Source organism: Leucopleurus acutus, assembly GCF_964270905.1.
Source record: "Leucopleurus acutus genome assembly, chromosome: 10".
Classification (NCBI taxonomy): domain Eukaryota; kingdom Metazoa; phylum Chordata; class Mammalia; order Artiodactyla; family Delphinidae; genus Leucopleurus; species Leucopleurus acutus.
In genome coordinates, this window is record NC_139153.1 from 42,203,921 (window position 1) to 42,217,819 (window position 13,899).

General features: G+C 51.7%; 1 protein-coding gene across 4 annotated transcripts in view; it reads left to right on the plus strand.

The window, feature by feature from the left end:
• Window positions 1-13,899, plus strand: part of SLC6A20 (solute carrier family 6 member 20) — a gene marked incomplete at its 5' end in the record, with an annotated part of 39,648 nt that overhangs the window by 9,260 nt on the left and 16,489 nt on the right. For 2 of the 4 annotated variants that reach the window (XM_082847689.1, XM_082847690.1), the window contains 4 exons: window positions 3,651-3,787; window positions 5,475-5,566; window positions 9,471-9,698; window positions 13,787-13,897. In XM_082847689.1, the coding sequence (XP_082703815.1) occupies window positions 3,651-3,787; window positions 5,475-5,566; window positions 9,471-9,698; window positions 13,787-13,897 (568 nt within the window). The remainder of the gene's footprint in view (window positions 1-3,650; window positions 3,788-5,474; window positions 5,567-9,470; window positions 9,699-13,786; window positions 13,898-13,899) is intronic. The other 2 variants (XM_082847692.1, XM_082847691.1) reach the window with 2 other exon arrangements.

The following is a 13,899-nucleotide window of genomic DNA, read 5'->3' on the forward strand; positions in this document are numbered from 1 at the left end:
TTTTGATCCCTGAGGTATCTTGGACACTGTGCTGCGGCACATTCATAATAGCGTCCGTTAGGGAGAGATGCCACCTTACAATGGATTCAAAAGTCAGGGGAGTTCCCAGGCGGTCCAGTGGTTAGGACTTGGTGCTTTCACTGCCAAGGGCACTAGTTCAGTCCCTGGTCGAGGAACTAAGATCCTGCAAGCCACTCAGCACAGCCATAAAAAAAAGAAAGCATATAATGGGGCCTAACCTACAAAAGACCATCCAGCAAGTCACTCAGAATTGCATGATTTGTGCTAAAAATAACCCAAAGGTGGCTATTGGACCTCCCCAGATGGGGACCCAACACAGGAACCTGCGCCACTGAGGACTGGACTCAAATGCCTTGAGCTGCAGGAAGTCAAGTCAGCTGAAATGCACAAAGGAAGCTTTGAGTAAAGCCCTTCCTGGGGACAGTGTGGGCCTCAGTGTGTCAAGAACGTGTCTGTCAAAGGTGTTTGTTGTGGCAATGTGGCTGATGACAGCAAAAATGACCCACCGATGGAAGCAGCTGGCTTCACAGCTCAAGGGGATTATCTTGAACCATCAAGGCCAAATCAGTGCTGCATGTGCACCTGTACCGAATTGTCACAGAGCTCACATTGCTTGCAAGTTTGCTGGGCTGAAGAAGATTGATCGTTTGGGGGACAAGCTGGAAGATGGCCCCCTTCTTAATCTGGGGATGCTGCCATCATTGATATGGTTCCTGGAAAGCCCATGAGTGTTGAGAGCTTCTCTGACTCTCCTCCTCTGGGCCATTTTGCTGTTCGTGACATGAGAGACAGTTACTTTGGGTGTCATCAAAGCAGTGGGCAGAAAGTCAGCTGGAGCTGGCGGGGTCACCAAGTCTGCCCAGAAAGCTCAGAAGGCTAAGTGAATATTATTCCCCAATACCTGCCACCCGAGTCTTAATCAGTGGTGGAAGGATGGTCTCAAAACCGCTTGTCCCAATTGACCATTTAAGTTTAATAGTAAAAGACTGGTTAATGATAACAGTGCATCATAAAACCTTCAGAAGGAAAGGAGAATGTTTTGTGGGCCATTTGTTTTTGTGTGTGGCAGTGTAAGGTTCTTAGTTTTTAAACTCAGTTCTCTTTAATTGGTTAAAGCCCTCTTTGAGGAAATTATCCCCTGATTTGGATTAAGGCATTGGAACTACATTCATTCTGGAGACCACAATCAACAGGGAAAACTGAGAAAGTGAATACTAATTTGACTTGGGATAAGGCCTTACCAGTTGCCCTGCTGTGAATCAGTGGCTCCCAGAAGCAGGCTTAAATAAGTCCCTTTGAAATGTTGTGTGGTAGGGCTTTTTTGAGGTATAAATTTTGAGGGCTTTTTTTTGGTATAAAATGTGATGGGTTGAGGTTCATTGTTTCTGCATATGGATGTTCAGTGTTCCAGCATAATTTGTTGAGAAAGGGATCACAGAGCAGATCCACTGGGGTTGTGTGTGTGTTTGGATGGTTGGGCAGTGGGAGGGGTAATAGAAGTTACTGAAGGGCAGCGCTAAGGAACCCATCTGGGCACCAGGCCTTGAATGTCCAACCTTCCCACAGGCAGTGGACCATCGAGCAGGCTCTGTGAAAGAGAAAACCCTTCCGTGGACCTTGCCAGGCCTCCTGTGGCTACTGTTTAACATCTTGGGTGAAAATAATCTTTTCTTATAACCACTGAGGGTTCGAATGCTGCTCCAGGCAGGTCAACGCAACCTATATTGATGGGTATATGGTGGGTGGGAGCCCCTGACAGCCTCGTGGACTCCCTGCTGTTGAGAGGAGCCGGGTAAGATGCTGCAACACCTCCCTGCTGGGCAGGAAGGGAGCAGGGTCCAGAAATGAGGGGGCAGGATTCGTTGTAGTCCTTGATGTAAGCAGGGAGGACGAAGCTGGGAGCGCGGAGGTCTGGTGATGTGGGGCCCGCTCTCCCGGGCACACGCCGGCACCTTTCTCTCCATCGTGAGAGGGCCTTGCGGGGGCTCTGCTTGGCCTTGGTGCCAGCCATTCTCCTTCTGGGATTTCTGTCCCGAGGAAGTAATCAAACACGGGGACCAGGCTTTGTTTAGGACGGCAGAAAACTGGCAACAGCCTAAGTGCCCGAGGACTGATGTGATGAAAGAAGTTCTAGGCTCATTCTCCCAGTGGAATGTTGTGCAGCTTCTTAAGGGGTGATGGGAAGGTATACGGTGTGGTCGAGAGAACGACGGTGAGATCCTGTTGGAAGAGAAAAGTGGGTTATAGGACAGTACGTATGTACAATGGAGGCATTTTTGTAAATATTAGACGTTCCTGTGAACATACGTATCGTGTTGTTTACCTTAATACTTCCAGAGGCAGTTCCTTCTGTAACCAGCCTTTAATCCCTGCAGCTGTAGAGTCAGGGTTTTCTTTTAATCAGAAGTCCTGCCCTCCTTTCCCAGTGAACCGTTTTTCAGGTCCACTGCCAAGGAGCTACGAGCTGGGGGAGGGATGTCCGAGGGGCTGCAGAGGAGGGGGCGGGACCATCAGGAGAAGCAGTGGGGCAGCCGGGGTGGGGGACACCCCCGCAGGCTGCCGTCTCTGTCCATGTGTCTGGCAGTGGGGGGCCTTTTGTAGCTCCGTTCACACGTCCTGGCTCCCCACTCTCACCGAGGGCCGTTGTCTGCAGGTGGTTCCTTGGGAACCAGTGGGTTTAAAATTTGAACTAGTCATAATACCCTTTATTAAAATGAAAACTTAGGCTGAAGGCCACCGTATAAAACGGATATACATCCAACAGCGGTGCTCTGTAAAGGGAGCTGGTGGCCTGGGCTCGGGCTATCGGGGACCTCCTTGTCTCCACACATACATAGCCATCCCTTGCCTCATCTCTGAAGACGAAGGCCCAGAGGAGTATTCTGTGGCTCCTATCATGAAGCAGCTGAAATTCCTCTGCCCAGGTGATCCCTCGTGGGCAGGGGGCAGGGCTGCTCCTCTCGCGTCCATCCTACACTCAGCTCAGGGCCCGGCCCAGAGGAAGGGTTTAGTAAAACAGCTGTTTGGTGTAATACCTCCACCCAGGTGGTGGGGCACCATCTGGGCCATGTCAGAAGCCCAAAGGAAGTGTGTGGAGGTGGGTGGCTGGCTGACTGGATTCAGAGGTGATGTTCAAAACGTTTAACCACTCAGTGGTCCAGACTCTGATCAGCTATTAGTTGCTACGATAGAAGTGGAATGGGGGTTTCTGGCAGAGGGGCTGGGGCAGCTGAGGCCTTGAGGAAGGCGCTCGAGGCTCTTGGCATTGGTGGCAATTTACCACCCAGGATGGGCGTATTTAACGATCTTAACAACTGATGTGGCTGCATGTCGTCCATGGATGGAATGATGAATAGAAAGACAAAAGGATAGAGGGACAGCTGGATGGATGGAAAGACAGAAGAGTGGATGGGTGGAAGGATGGAGGATGAGTAGAAAGAGGAAGATGGATTCCGTAGGGAAAGATAAAATACAGGAAGGAATGGAGGATGGATGGAAAGGTAGAAGGATGAATAGACTAGTGGAAAGACGGGAGGGTGGATGGAAGGCCTTTTGCACAGAGGTTAGGTGGGTTCCAGAGTAAAGCCCTGGGTGATGGCCTGGTTTCGGCTCTGGACACCCACAGGTAGTTTCCTGGTGCCCTACATCATCATGCTCACCGTGGAGGGCATGCCGCTCCTGTACCTGGAACTGGCAGTGGGGCAGCGCATGCGCCAGGGCAGCATCGGCGCCTGGAGGACCATCAACCCCTACCTCAGTGGCGTTGGTAAGTGGGTGCTTTCCAGTCCTCTTCCACCTGTGGACCCCCAGACTGTGTTTTGGGCAGGAGAAGGTGACGGTGGGGGGAGTCCCTTGGCAAAGCTGCTGGAGCAAGGGGCAAGCATGAGGTCCCAGAGAGAGCCCTTGAGTGGGGCGGGCAGAAGGCCCAGGAGGGGTGCCATAGAACGTGTGCTGAGAGGGGCCGGATTTCTTACCCATGGGACGGTGACAGAGGGAGGATGCACACCCCCTGGGGAACTGATGCCACATTGCTTCTCTGGGGCTCAGTTTGCTCATTTGTAACAGGGAAACAGCTGCCCAAGAAAGGAGCTGTGACTCAGTGTCCTGTCCAGCAACCATTCTGGGAACCCATATAACAGCTCCCTCTGTCACTGAGCACCTGCTCTGTGCAAGGTGCTGGCCTGTCTGTGTATGTGTGTGAGCTCATTTAATCTTCATCACACCAGAGCGGCTGTGGGTGCCGTTAACATCTCCAGTGCGTGGAGGCCGAGGCACAGTGGATGGCAAGAGGGGCACTGCTTTCCATCCTGCCTCCCCTGAGTTACTCTGAGCCAGTGTCCGGGGTGCCCGCGGGAGATCTTTGCCCGACCTGTGCGGCCCTCTTGGGCCGGGGCTCCTCTGCTGAACTTTGACCAGCAGTGGCCACGGTCTGTTCTGCTCACCTCTCCCACCCCCCAGGCAGAAAGGGGGACAGGAAAGTTTCGGGAGCAAGGAGGATGTGAACTTGAATGTGACTTAGTCTCAGATGCAGAAGTGTGTCCGGTGGCCTCACGAATCACCTCCAAATCGAACTGCCGCCTCATCTTGAACGGCTGTTAATATTTAACACAGAGGTGTGTGGTTTTACAACTGGCCCGAGTTATCAATCACAGAGGCCTTCTCTGAGGCAGCATTTGCTGAATAGGAAAAATACCAGATGTTGGTGCCAATCGGGGATGCTCGTGAATGTTTAACAGCCAGCTCGGTGAGGTGGGGTGGGGGAGGGGAAGGCCTGGTTGTAGCATTTACTGATACTGGTGGTGTAACTACTGCCACCACGGCCACCGTCAACCTCTAAGGAGATGTCCCGGAGCCTGGGGTTGGGCTGTGCACAGCGGCTCTCGCGGCTGGTGAGGGCCAGCTCCAGGACACTACTGGTTCCCCGCAGGGCTGACCAGGTCAGGGGTAGCCCCCAACCCCCCCACTCCTGACACACCTCCTCACGCCATGTTCCCCACCACTGCTGGGCAGGGTTTGGCACAAAGTGACCCAGCTTCAGGTGAGCCAGGGAGAGAGCAACTGTTACGTCTGGCATCAGTGACAAAGTGCTTCTCACACTAGGTGCGAATCCTAGTCGTGCCACTTAATAGCTGTGTGGTCTTGGGCGAGTGCTGTGTCTCAGTTTCCCTCTCTGTGAAGTAGGCATAACATAGCATTTCACAACATCGTTGTGAGGACCTAAGCACATCAAAAGAACATCACAGGCCTCATGCCCCAGAAGATGGGGAGAGAGGTTGTGGAAGAGACTAACCCTTAGGAAGTGCTCGCAGGTGCCAGGTCACAAACCTGGTTTTGCCGTCCCAGGGCGGGCCCTGCAGGCATGTCCTGGGGGCTCTGGGCGGGACCCCTGCTGCTCTGTCCAGGCAGGCGGGGTAGGGGCCGTGCTCAGCACCCTCTGCGTCCTGTCCCTGCAGGCGTGGCCAGTGTGGTGGTGTCCTTCTTCCTCTCCATGTACTACAATGTCATCAACGCCTGGGCCTTCTGGTACCTCTTCCACTCCTTCCAGGTGAGCGCACCCGAGCAGGGGTCAGAGAGGGAAAGGGGGAGGATAAAAGAGTGCACACTGCCGGCACATGGGTGGAGCGTGGGGGCAGCAGCCTCGAGGGAGTCAGGAGCTGTCAGGAAGTGGTGCGAAGGGCTGGGGCTGGCTGGGCGCCCCCAACCAAGCGGAGGACTTCTGAGCCAGGGATCCATGGACCCCTGCTGTTGTGTGTGATGTATGTGCACATTTTGGGGGAACAGGCCCATGGCTTTCATCGGGTTCTCTCTGAAGGATGTGACCCCCCCAAAAATATTAAGAACCACTGCAGAGGGGGCCCAGGGGGAAACATGTGGAGAGAACTGATGGGGAAGGGCTCTACCCACTGAGCATAACAGTACCGGCCTCCCTCCTCTTCCCCCTTCCTGCCTCTCATCACTTGTCCTTCTAGGTTTCTGACTCCAGGCTGGGCCCCTCCTTTTCTCTACAAAAGTTCTCCTAGAAGGACCACTGTCGCCTCTGTAACACAATAGTAGCTATTCCCAAGATTAGACATTTAAAAAATGCATGTTTGATCATAGCTGATGCTCATTGTAGAAAATGTGGAAGGAAATGGAACATGTGGGAAGAGAGGACCCTAATTCCACACCGAGAGGTGGTCTTCATATCCAAAAGGGCAACTTCCCGTCCACTGCCCATGTTCACGTCTTTTCCTCAGAGTCTGCCTTTCACTATCAGGGACCCCACTCCTGCGGCCTCCTCCCAGATAGGAAAAGAGAGGGAGGAGACAGGAGCTCACGGGCTGGATGCCTTACCCTTTGCCACTGAGCCAAGCCTTCATGGGACAGACCCTACCTCCAAGGCCCAAAAGCTAGATGGGGCCGGTCATGGACTGTGAACTGACCCCAATTTGTGAGGCCAGTATCTGGAGCACTTGAGCACAGCCTTGAATCGTTGGGGCCCCAAGGAATGCTTGGGTTAATGACCTCAATAATCAAGAGTCAGCATCTATGCTCAGAAGGTGCCACATCCACACCCAACTCTGGCTTCCCAGTCCACCCCACCCAGGTCATCTCACTGGAAAATGCCCTGTGCATGTCCCTGACAGGAAGGACTCTGCCCTGAGCATAGCTGTAGCCCCTCATCCTTTCCCTGGCTCAACCTAGAGTTCCATGAAGACTAGCCACAACCTTGCCTGTCCTCTGCCTTCTGGGTGGAGGGCAGCTCCTCTACTCTCCAGCCTGGTAACCATTTCCCTCCTCTGTGCTGGGCTGTCATGTATGGTTGGGCAGGTTGTGCACTGCACAATGCCATTCCAATTAAGGGGTTGCCATACATGTCTCAGGCACTATATGTCTGCATACTTAAGACAGTTTTCCAAAGGTGGAAGCAATGTGTCTTGTAACAAATCAGGATATTATTGACCATTTACTAAAGGCAAAAATAAAGTGTCTCAAGTAAGGGAGTACTTTTTCCTAACCCTCAGAAGTGTGAAAATCAGTGATTCCTGAAAATCACTTGATTTATTCATTCCAGCCTTCAGAGATCCATGGGCCTCTCCCTTATGCCCTCTGCCCTGGAGCCTCCTTTATGGTCACATCATAATGATAGTACCTGCAGCAACAGACACTCACTTGCTGTGGACCAGGTGGAGTCACAAGCACTTCAGAACTATTCGCTTGTGTGATCATCACCGCACTCTATGGTGCTGACACAGCGCGTACCAGAGGCAGAGGGGAGTTGAGTAGCTGGGAGGCTGGATGCAGCAGCCTAGCCACAGGGTCTGTGCTCTTGTCCACCTCCCACCAGGCTGGGCTTTCCAGCTTTTCCCTGCAGGAGCACCGGGCTATTACAAACACAGATGCAGGGATCCCTGCCTGACCCACTGATTCAGAGGGGGAGAGTCTGGGTGCTGAGAATTGGTCAGTTTAAGTCCTTCTGTACTTTAAAGCTTCTCCATGTTGGCTGCTTGCTGGAATCACCTGGGGGAGCTTTTAAAATTCTGAGGCCCGGGCCCTACCCCAGACCAATGAAATCCAAGTCACTGGCGTTGCACCCAGGCATCTGCGTTTTTAAAGCCCCCCCCCCCCCGCGAGTGATTAAGTCATGTACGTGTAGCCAAGGTTGGCAGTCAGGCTGGGCTGGGCTGGCAACAGCAGTGGTCCAGTGAATGGACCCAGTCAGTCCCATACGGGCCAGGCAAACCCAAGGGACTGTGGTCTGGGCTTCAGGTCCACAGGGACCCTCCCACCTGACAGGGGCTCGGTGCTGGCTGTCGCCAGACACCTCAGTTCACTCCACATGGCCATTCCTTCCACGAGTCCTCCTCGCTCAGCCGTCAAGCCCGAGTGTCTGTACAGGGCAGCTGGTTTCCAAGAGGGTGAAAGTAACAGTTGCAAGGCCTTGGGATGCCAAGGCCAGGAAGTCACACAGCTTCCCTCCACTGCTTTCTGTTGATCAAAGCAAGACACAGGTCAACCCAGGTTCACAGGGAGGGGTAGTGGATGCCACCTCTCAAGAGGAGGAATTGCTGGTGGTCGCCTTTGGAAATATTTTAGGTGGAAGCTAGAAACCAGCTCTTACATTCTAGCAGGTGAGGGGCCCCCTGTTGCTGCCAGGGGTCCTACCAGCATGGGCCCCAAGCACTTTCCAGATGACAGACCTGGGCTCCAGCCACTCATGGGCAGAGTGGCCCTGGCCCATCAGGGAGTGATGCCGTTGGAGCTCATTTCTGTTTCCTGTGAAATACAGGGATTGAACCCAATGGGGTTAGACTTGCTTCTGTCAGTGGAGAGTTTTTGTCTAATGAAATCTGATCAACGAGGGGCTGGTCTTGGCAGAGCAGAGGTGGGACCCCCTAACCCCCTTCCCGCTCCAAGCCAGAATCTACCACCCGCCCCCACTCAGCTCAGAGCTTTTCTTTAGCTCTTGGCCTTGGGTCGTGTTCATTGTACATGCACCATTTAGGCTCTTTTGTTTCTAAGTGACAGAGAGCCCTGTTCAAACTAGTGGAAGCAGAAGAGGCTCTTACTGGCTCTATCTACGAAGTCCAGGAGTGGAACTGCTACAGGCGTAGCTTGACTCAGGCTCAAAGGAAGTCATCAGTGCTGGGTTGTCTCTGTCTTAGATGCAGAATACGGCTGTGGTGGGGCTGAACTGCGTCCCCCTCTAACTTCCAAACCCAGTGCCCGTTGTAGGAAACGCCTGTCTCCATCACCATTTAGTGAGGGCAGGACCCAAGTCTTACTCATGCTAGGACTCGCTAGGGTCTTGTGGAAATAAACAGACCACCCAAATGAGAGCAAGCAGAGGCTGTCTATCCGGAGCTCGTTAGCAGGAGGTCAGCACCTTCACCTGTATTTGGCAGAAACTCCAGGCAGGACAGGCAGAGGAGCGGGAAATCGTGCTAGTGGGAAACGGAGGGCTGCAGGTGTGCCCTGATTGGAGTGTGCTGGCGTGGAAACTGTAGCTGTGTGATTGGTGAGGGGAGCGTATTTGGCTTTTTCCACTTGGTCCTGAGTTGGAGGGAACACAGGTTTGGAAAGCTGCAGCCGGTGACCGAGTCATGTCCACTCTGGGCTGATGACTGCCGGAATTGTGGTTTGGGTTCCTGGGCTGGTGGCTGCAGAGTTCGTTTGTCAAAGATGATCTGGGCATTGTCCCTTTGATTTGGTGTCTCAGACCCACCGTAGAGTTCGGCAGATTGGGAGTGTGGAGCCCCTCCCCGCCTGACCCCTCTGCCCAAGCCCCATCCGTGCCCGTGACAAACCCCTCGATTCCCTGTCTGCCTTCAGGGGCTTCAGCTGCCTGCCCTTTGGAGACCAGCGTCCTCTTCCAACAGCCTCCTCTCAGGGCCACCTCCCGTCCTCCCCACCCCGACCTTTGGCCTCAGCCCTCACCTCTGTGTATAACGTTTGTCTTGATCCCAAAGGATCCCCTGCCGTGGTCCGTGTGCCCACTGAATGGCAACCGTACGGGCTATGATGAGGAGTGTGAGAAGGCTTCCTCAACGCAGTACTTCTGGTACCGGAAAACCCTCAACATCTCGCCGTCCATCCAGGAGAGCGGGGCGGTGCAGTGGGAGCCGGCGCTGTGCCTCATCCTGGCCTGGCTCCTGGTGTACTTGTGTATCCTGCGGGGCACGGAGTCCACCGGCAAGGTGGGACGGCGGCACGGGTGTGTGTGTGGAAAGGCTGCCTCTGCAGTCGAAGGGCAGAAGCGGGGGGGTGGGGAGGGCAAGGACAGGGATGCTGGCACGAGTCACCTGCTAGTGACTCTAGAGATGGCCAGCCGTGCTCAAAGTCACAACCCTAAATCTCGAAATGAGGACCTTCCCATTTCCTAAAACGATGAGCATTTCTGTCCCAGCCCCAAACCCGCACCACCCAAGGGGTGCCAAGCAACTAAACAGAGTTTTCCTTGCTTTGAAAACTTTTCACGTTGGCAGATGTCCCCAAGACACCCTCGGCTCTCAACCCTAGCTGCCTAGTGGTACCACCTGGAGAGCTTTTAAAACTCTGCTGTCTCAGTCCTACTGTCAGAGGTTCCAGAATGATCATTGTGAGGTCCCCCCTGAGCACTGGGATTTTAAAAGCTCTCCAGGTGATTCTGGGGTGCAGCCGAGTTTCAGAACTCAGCTTTGGTCTAAGCTGCTTTCAGTGACCCTCCAGAGCTGTCGGGCCTGATATAGAAACCTTTTCTCTTTGGTATGTCCCCAGGTTTATACTCCTGCTGGGGCTGAGACACTTCTTTAATCTGCTCCACGTAGAAAGTTTTCCTGGAGAGTTTCCCTCATCTTCCGTCTCTCTCAAGCTGCAGCAGGCGCTCTTAACCCCCCAGTGTGCCCTGCTCATACTCAGTCCCTCCTCTCACCCTGGGTTAGACATGCACATTGTATCAGTCTTCAGTCCTTCATGGTAGATTTCACTGTCCCACTCCCCTGAGGCTTAGAGAGTCCTGCCCAAGGGCACCAAGTAGTGAGGATGGAGCCAGGCAGACCCAGCTTTGCCCCAGAAACTCCCCATCATCTCAGTTTGGTGAGCCACCTCCTGTTTGCTGACACTTTTCATGACTTAATCCCCCAGCTTTTCCCTTCTGAAGGTCCTAAGAGTCCACCTGTCCTCATCCTCTTGGCCATCTGAGTTGCCTTCTCCAGCCCCACCATGTGTTTCTTGAGGCATCAAGACCAGAACTACCCACGGTATTTTAGGTGTCCTGTGATGCCCCAGTACCATGCCTAGTAGGACATCTTCTTTTGGTTTCCGAGACCTCGTGGTGGCCAGCATCTTAGCCCTAACGACACCCCATCTCACCACCGAACTGAGGGACTAGTGAATCTTCCTGGGGAAAGCTTAGAGTCTGCGGCAACTCACTCTGTCCCGTCTTGAAGCTTGCCCGATAGTTTATGCTCATAAAATTTCTTCAGTTGCTCTATGCCAGATTATCATGACCATGATCCAAAAGATCCGAGGGCAGTGTCTGCCAACTTGGAGATTTAATGAGGCTATCCCTTTACCAGATCATTTAGAAGCTTGTTAGATGAGGACATGTCGTGCCATGAAAACTTACTCATTCTTAGCGTCTGTTTCCTCTGCTTAAGCCACACCTCTCTCCATGACAGAAGTGTCCCAACAGCTCTCTTTAGTTATTTTTTTAAATTGAAGTATAGCTGATTTACAGTGTTGTGTTAGTTTCTGGGGTATAGCAAAGTGATTCATTTATATACATTCTTTTTCATATTCTTTTCCATTATGGTTTATTACAGGATATTTAATATAGTTCCCTGTACTATCCAATAGGACCTTGTTGTTTATTGATCCTATATATAATAGTTTGCAACTGCTAATCCCAAACCCCCAATCCAACCCTCCCCTGTTCTCTATGTCCGTGAGTCTCTTTCTGTTTTGTAGATAAGTTCATTTGTGTCATATTTTGGATTCCACATGTAAATGAGATCATATGGTATTTGTCCTTTTCTTTCTGACGTACTTAGTATGATCATCTCTAGGTCCATCCATGTTGCTGCAAATGGCATTATTTCAATCTTTTTATGGCTGAGTAATAGTCCGTTGTTTACATATACCACATCTTCTTTACCCATTCATCAGTCGATGGACATTTAGGTTGTTTCCCTGTCTTGGGTATTGCAAACAGTGCTGCTGTGAACATAGGGGTGCATGTAGCTTTTTGAATTATAATTTTGTCTGGATATATGCCCAGGAGTGGGATTGCTGGATCACATGGCAACTCTATTTTTAGTTTTCTGAGGAACTTCCACACTAGTTTTCCATAGTGGCTGCACCAACTTACATTCCCACCAACAGTGTAGGAGGGTTCCCTTTTCTCCGCACCCTCTCTAGCATTTGTTGTTTGTAGACTTTTTAATGATGGCCATTCTGACCAGTGTGAGGTGGTACCTTATTGTAGTTTTGATTTGCATTTCTCTAATGATTAGCAATGTTGAGCATCTTTTCATGTGCCTATTGGCCATCTGTATGTCTTCTTTGGAGAAATGTCTATTTAGGTCTTCTGCCCATTTTTGGATTGGGTTGTGTTTTGTTGTTGTTGAGTTGTATGAGCTCCAACAGCTCTATTTATGGGAATTAATTTTGTTAAAGACTGTGTGCCATATCCTGGCCTTCTCTGTTGGAATCTGCTTTTTACCCCTCCAGATTATTTAGAAATGTTTTTTTTTTCAGATTATTTAGAAATGTTTTTTCCCAATAGGTCAGGCTGGATCATGTGTCCAGCAAACCTGCCAGCTTCCCTGATGGGGGAGAAGTGAGCCAGCCTGGTCTCGACTCCAGAGAGCCTTCCGGGAAACTTGTTCACCTGAGGGGAAGGGGGGAGATTCCAAGGGCTTGCTCTGAGTGTCCTCTAAGTGTCCGGTGGTTACCGACATTGGTCACCCCTCCCCCGTTGTCTCTTGCTTTCCTTCAGCTCACTGGCCGGATGCCTTCTCTTTCCACCGATCCATTTCCACCTCAGACCTGGTTTTCCTTGTAATCTCAGGTGGATTTATTACTCATCTCAAGTTCAGTGTTTTCAGTTAAGAAGCAGTCATAAAAGATACACCCCACTTCTGCCTGCCATTCCCAGGGTGAGAGGGGACAGAGCACCACTCTGGTGACCTTGGAAATTCATGGGAAGATGGGTGCCACACCTCAGTGGGAATGTCGGGCCAGGTGCAACTCGGGCTCATCTGGACTTGGGTCACCAGCTGTATTTCTCATGGGAGGATGTAAACATTAAGGGAACTGCTCTCACCAAAAACAAACAAACTTGCCAAGTATTTCACTGCTTTATATATGGGGCTCTCGTGCACATACAAGTTGATATAGAGAAAAAAAATTCCAGTCCTGGACGGGCATCCATGCACTTGAAGGTCCCTATTGTAAGGCTTTGTAAAAGGTAAAATTACCCAGAATACGAGAGGCTACTTCTAAATCCACCATGGAAAGCAAAGATAAAACATCACTGAACCCATGACGTATGTCAGCGGGGAAAGGTTTTGGTCCATCAATGTCAAAGCCTCTGGAAGTGACGCCTTTCATTAAAAAGCAGTGCCTTTCTATTGTCTTTATTACAGGAACACCAGTGGTCGAGACTTTGCCTTTATGGCACCCATGGCTCAGCTTCGCTCAGGCTCCAGTCCTGGGGATACCTGACCTTCCTGCAAGCTCTTGGACTTTTTTTTTTTCCTTTCAGAGACAATATAAATCTTGTGATTGTGCTTCCTGCTTTGCTTGGGCCACGAGGAAGCTCAGAGATCGATCTGGCTCAGAAACTGGGTAGCACCTCACACACCTCTTCTGTGGGCTGCCTTTTTCTTTGGGCTTATCTTACTGGATTGCCCACATTTTCCTTTTACACAGATATCTTTATCTAGCAGTTTTAACATGTTAATGTGATGATGTATTTTTGTGGGCTGCCTCAAATCCTTTCTGGAAGAAGTTCGGGTTGAAGGGAGGGTGGAGGACAGAGGTCTCTAGGACCTGTTCCCTCTTCTCCACTAAATAAGAGATTTCCTGGTGGTCACACACGTGGGCATCCACATCCCACCACCCAGTTTCCCAAACTCGGAACCGGTGCCTGACCAAGACTCTCGATACCTTTCCAGCTATCAGTAGCCCAAACAGCCAAGACAGTGCCATGGTGTTCTGTGGGGATGGCGGGTCTGCCCTGGGCAAAAGGGCCGTGTAGTCACTGCATCTCCAGGAGGCTGACCCTGCCCTCTGCTGCCCACAGGTGGTGTACTTCACTGCGTTGCTGCCCTACTGCGTGCTCATCGTCTACCTGGTCAGGGGCCTCACGCTCCACGGAGCCACCAACGGCCTGGCATACATGTTCACTCCCAAGGT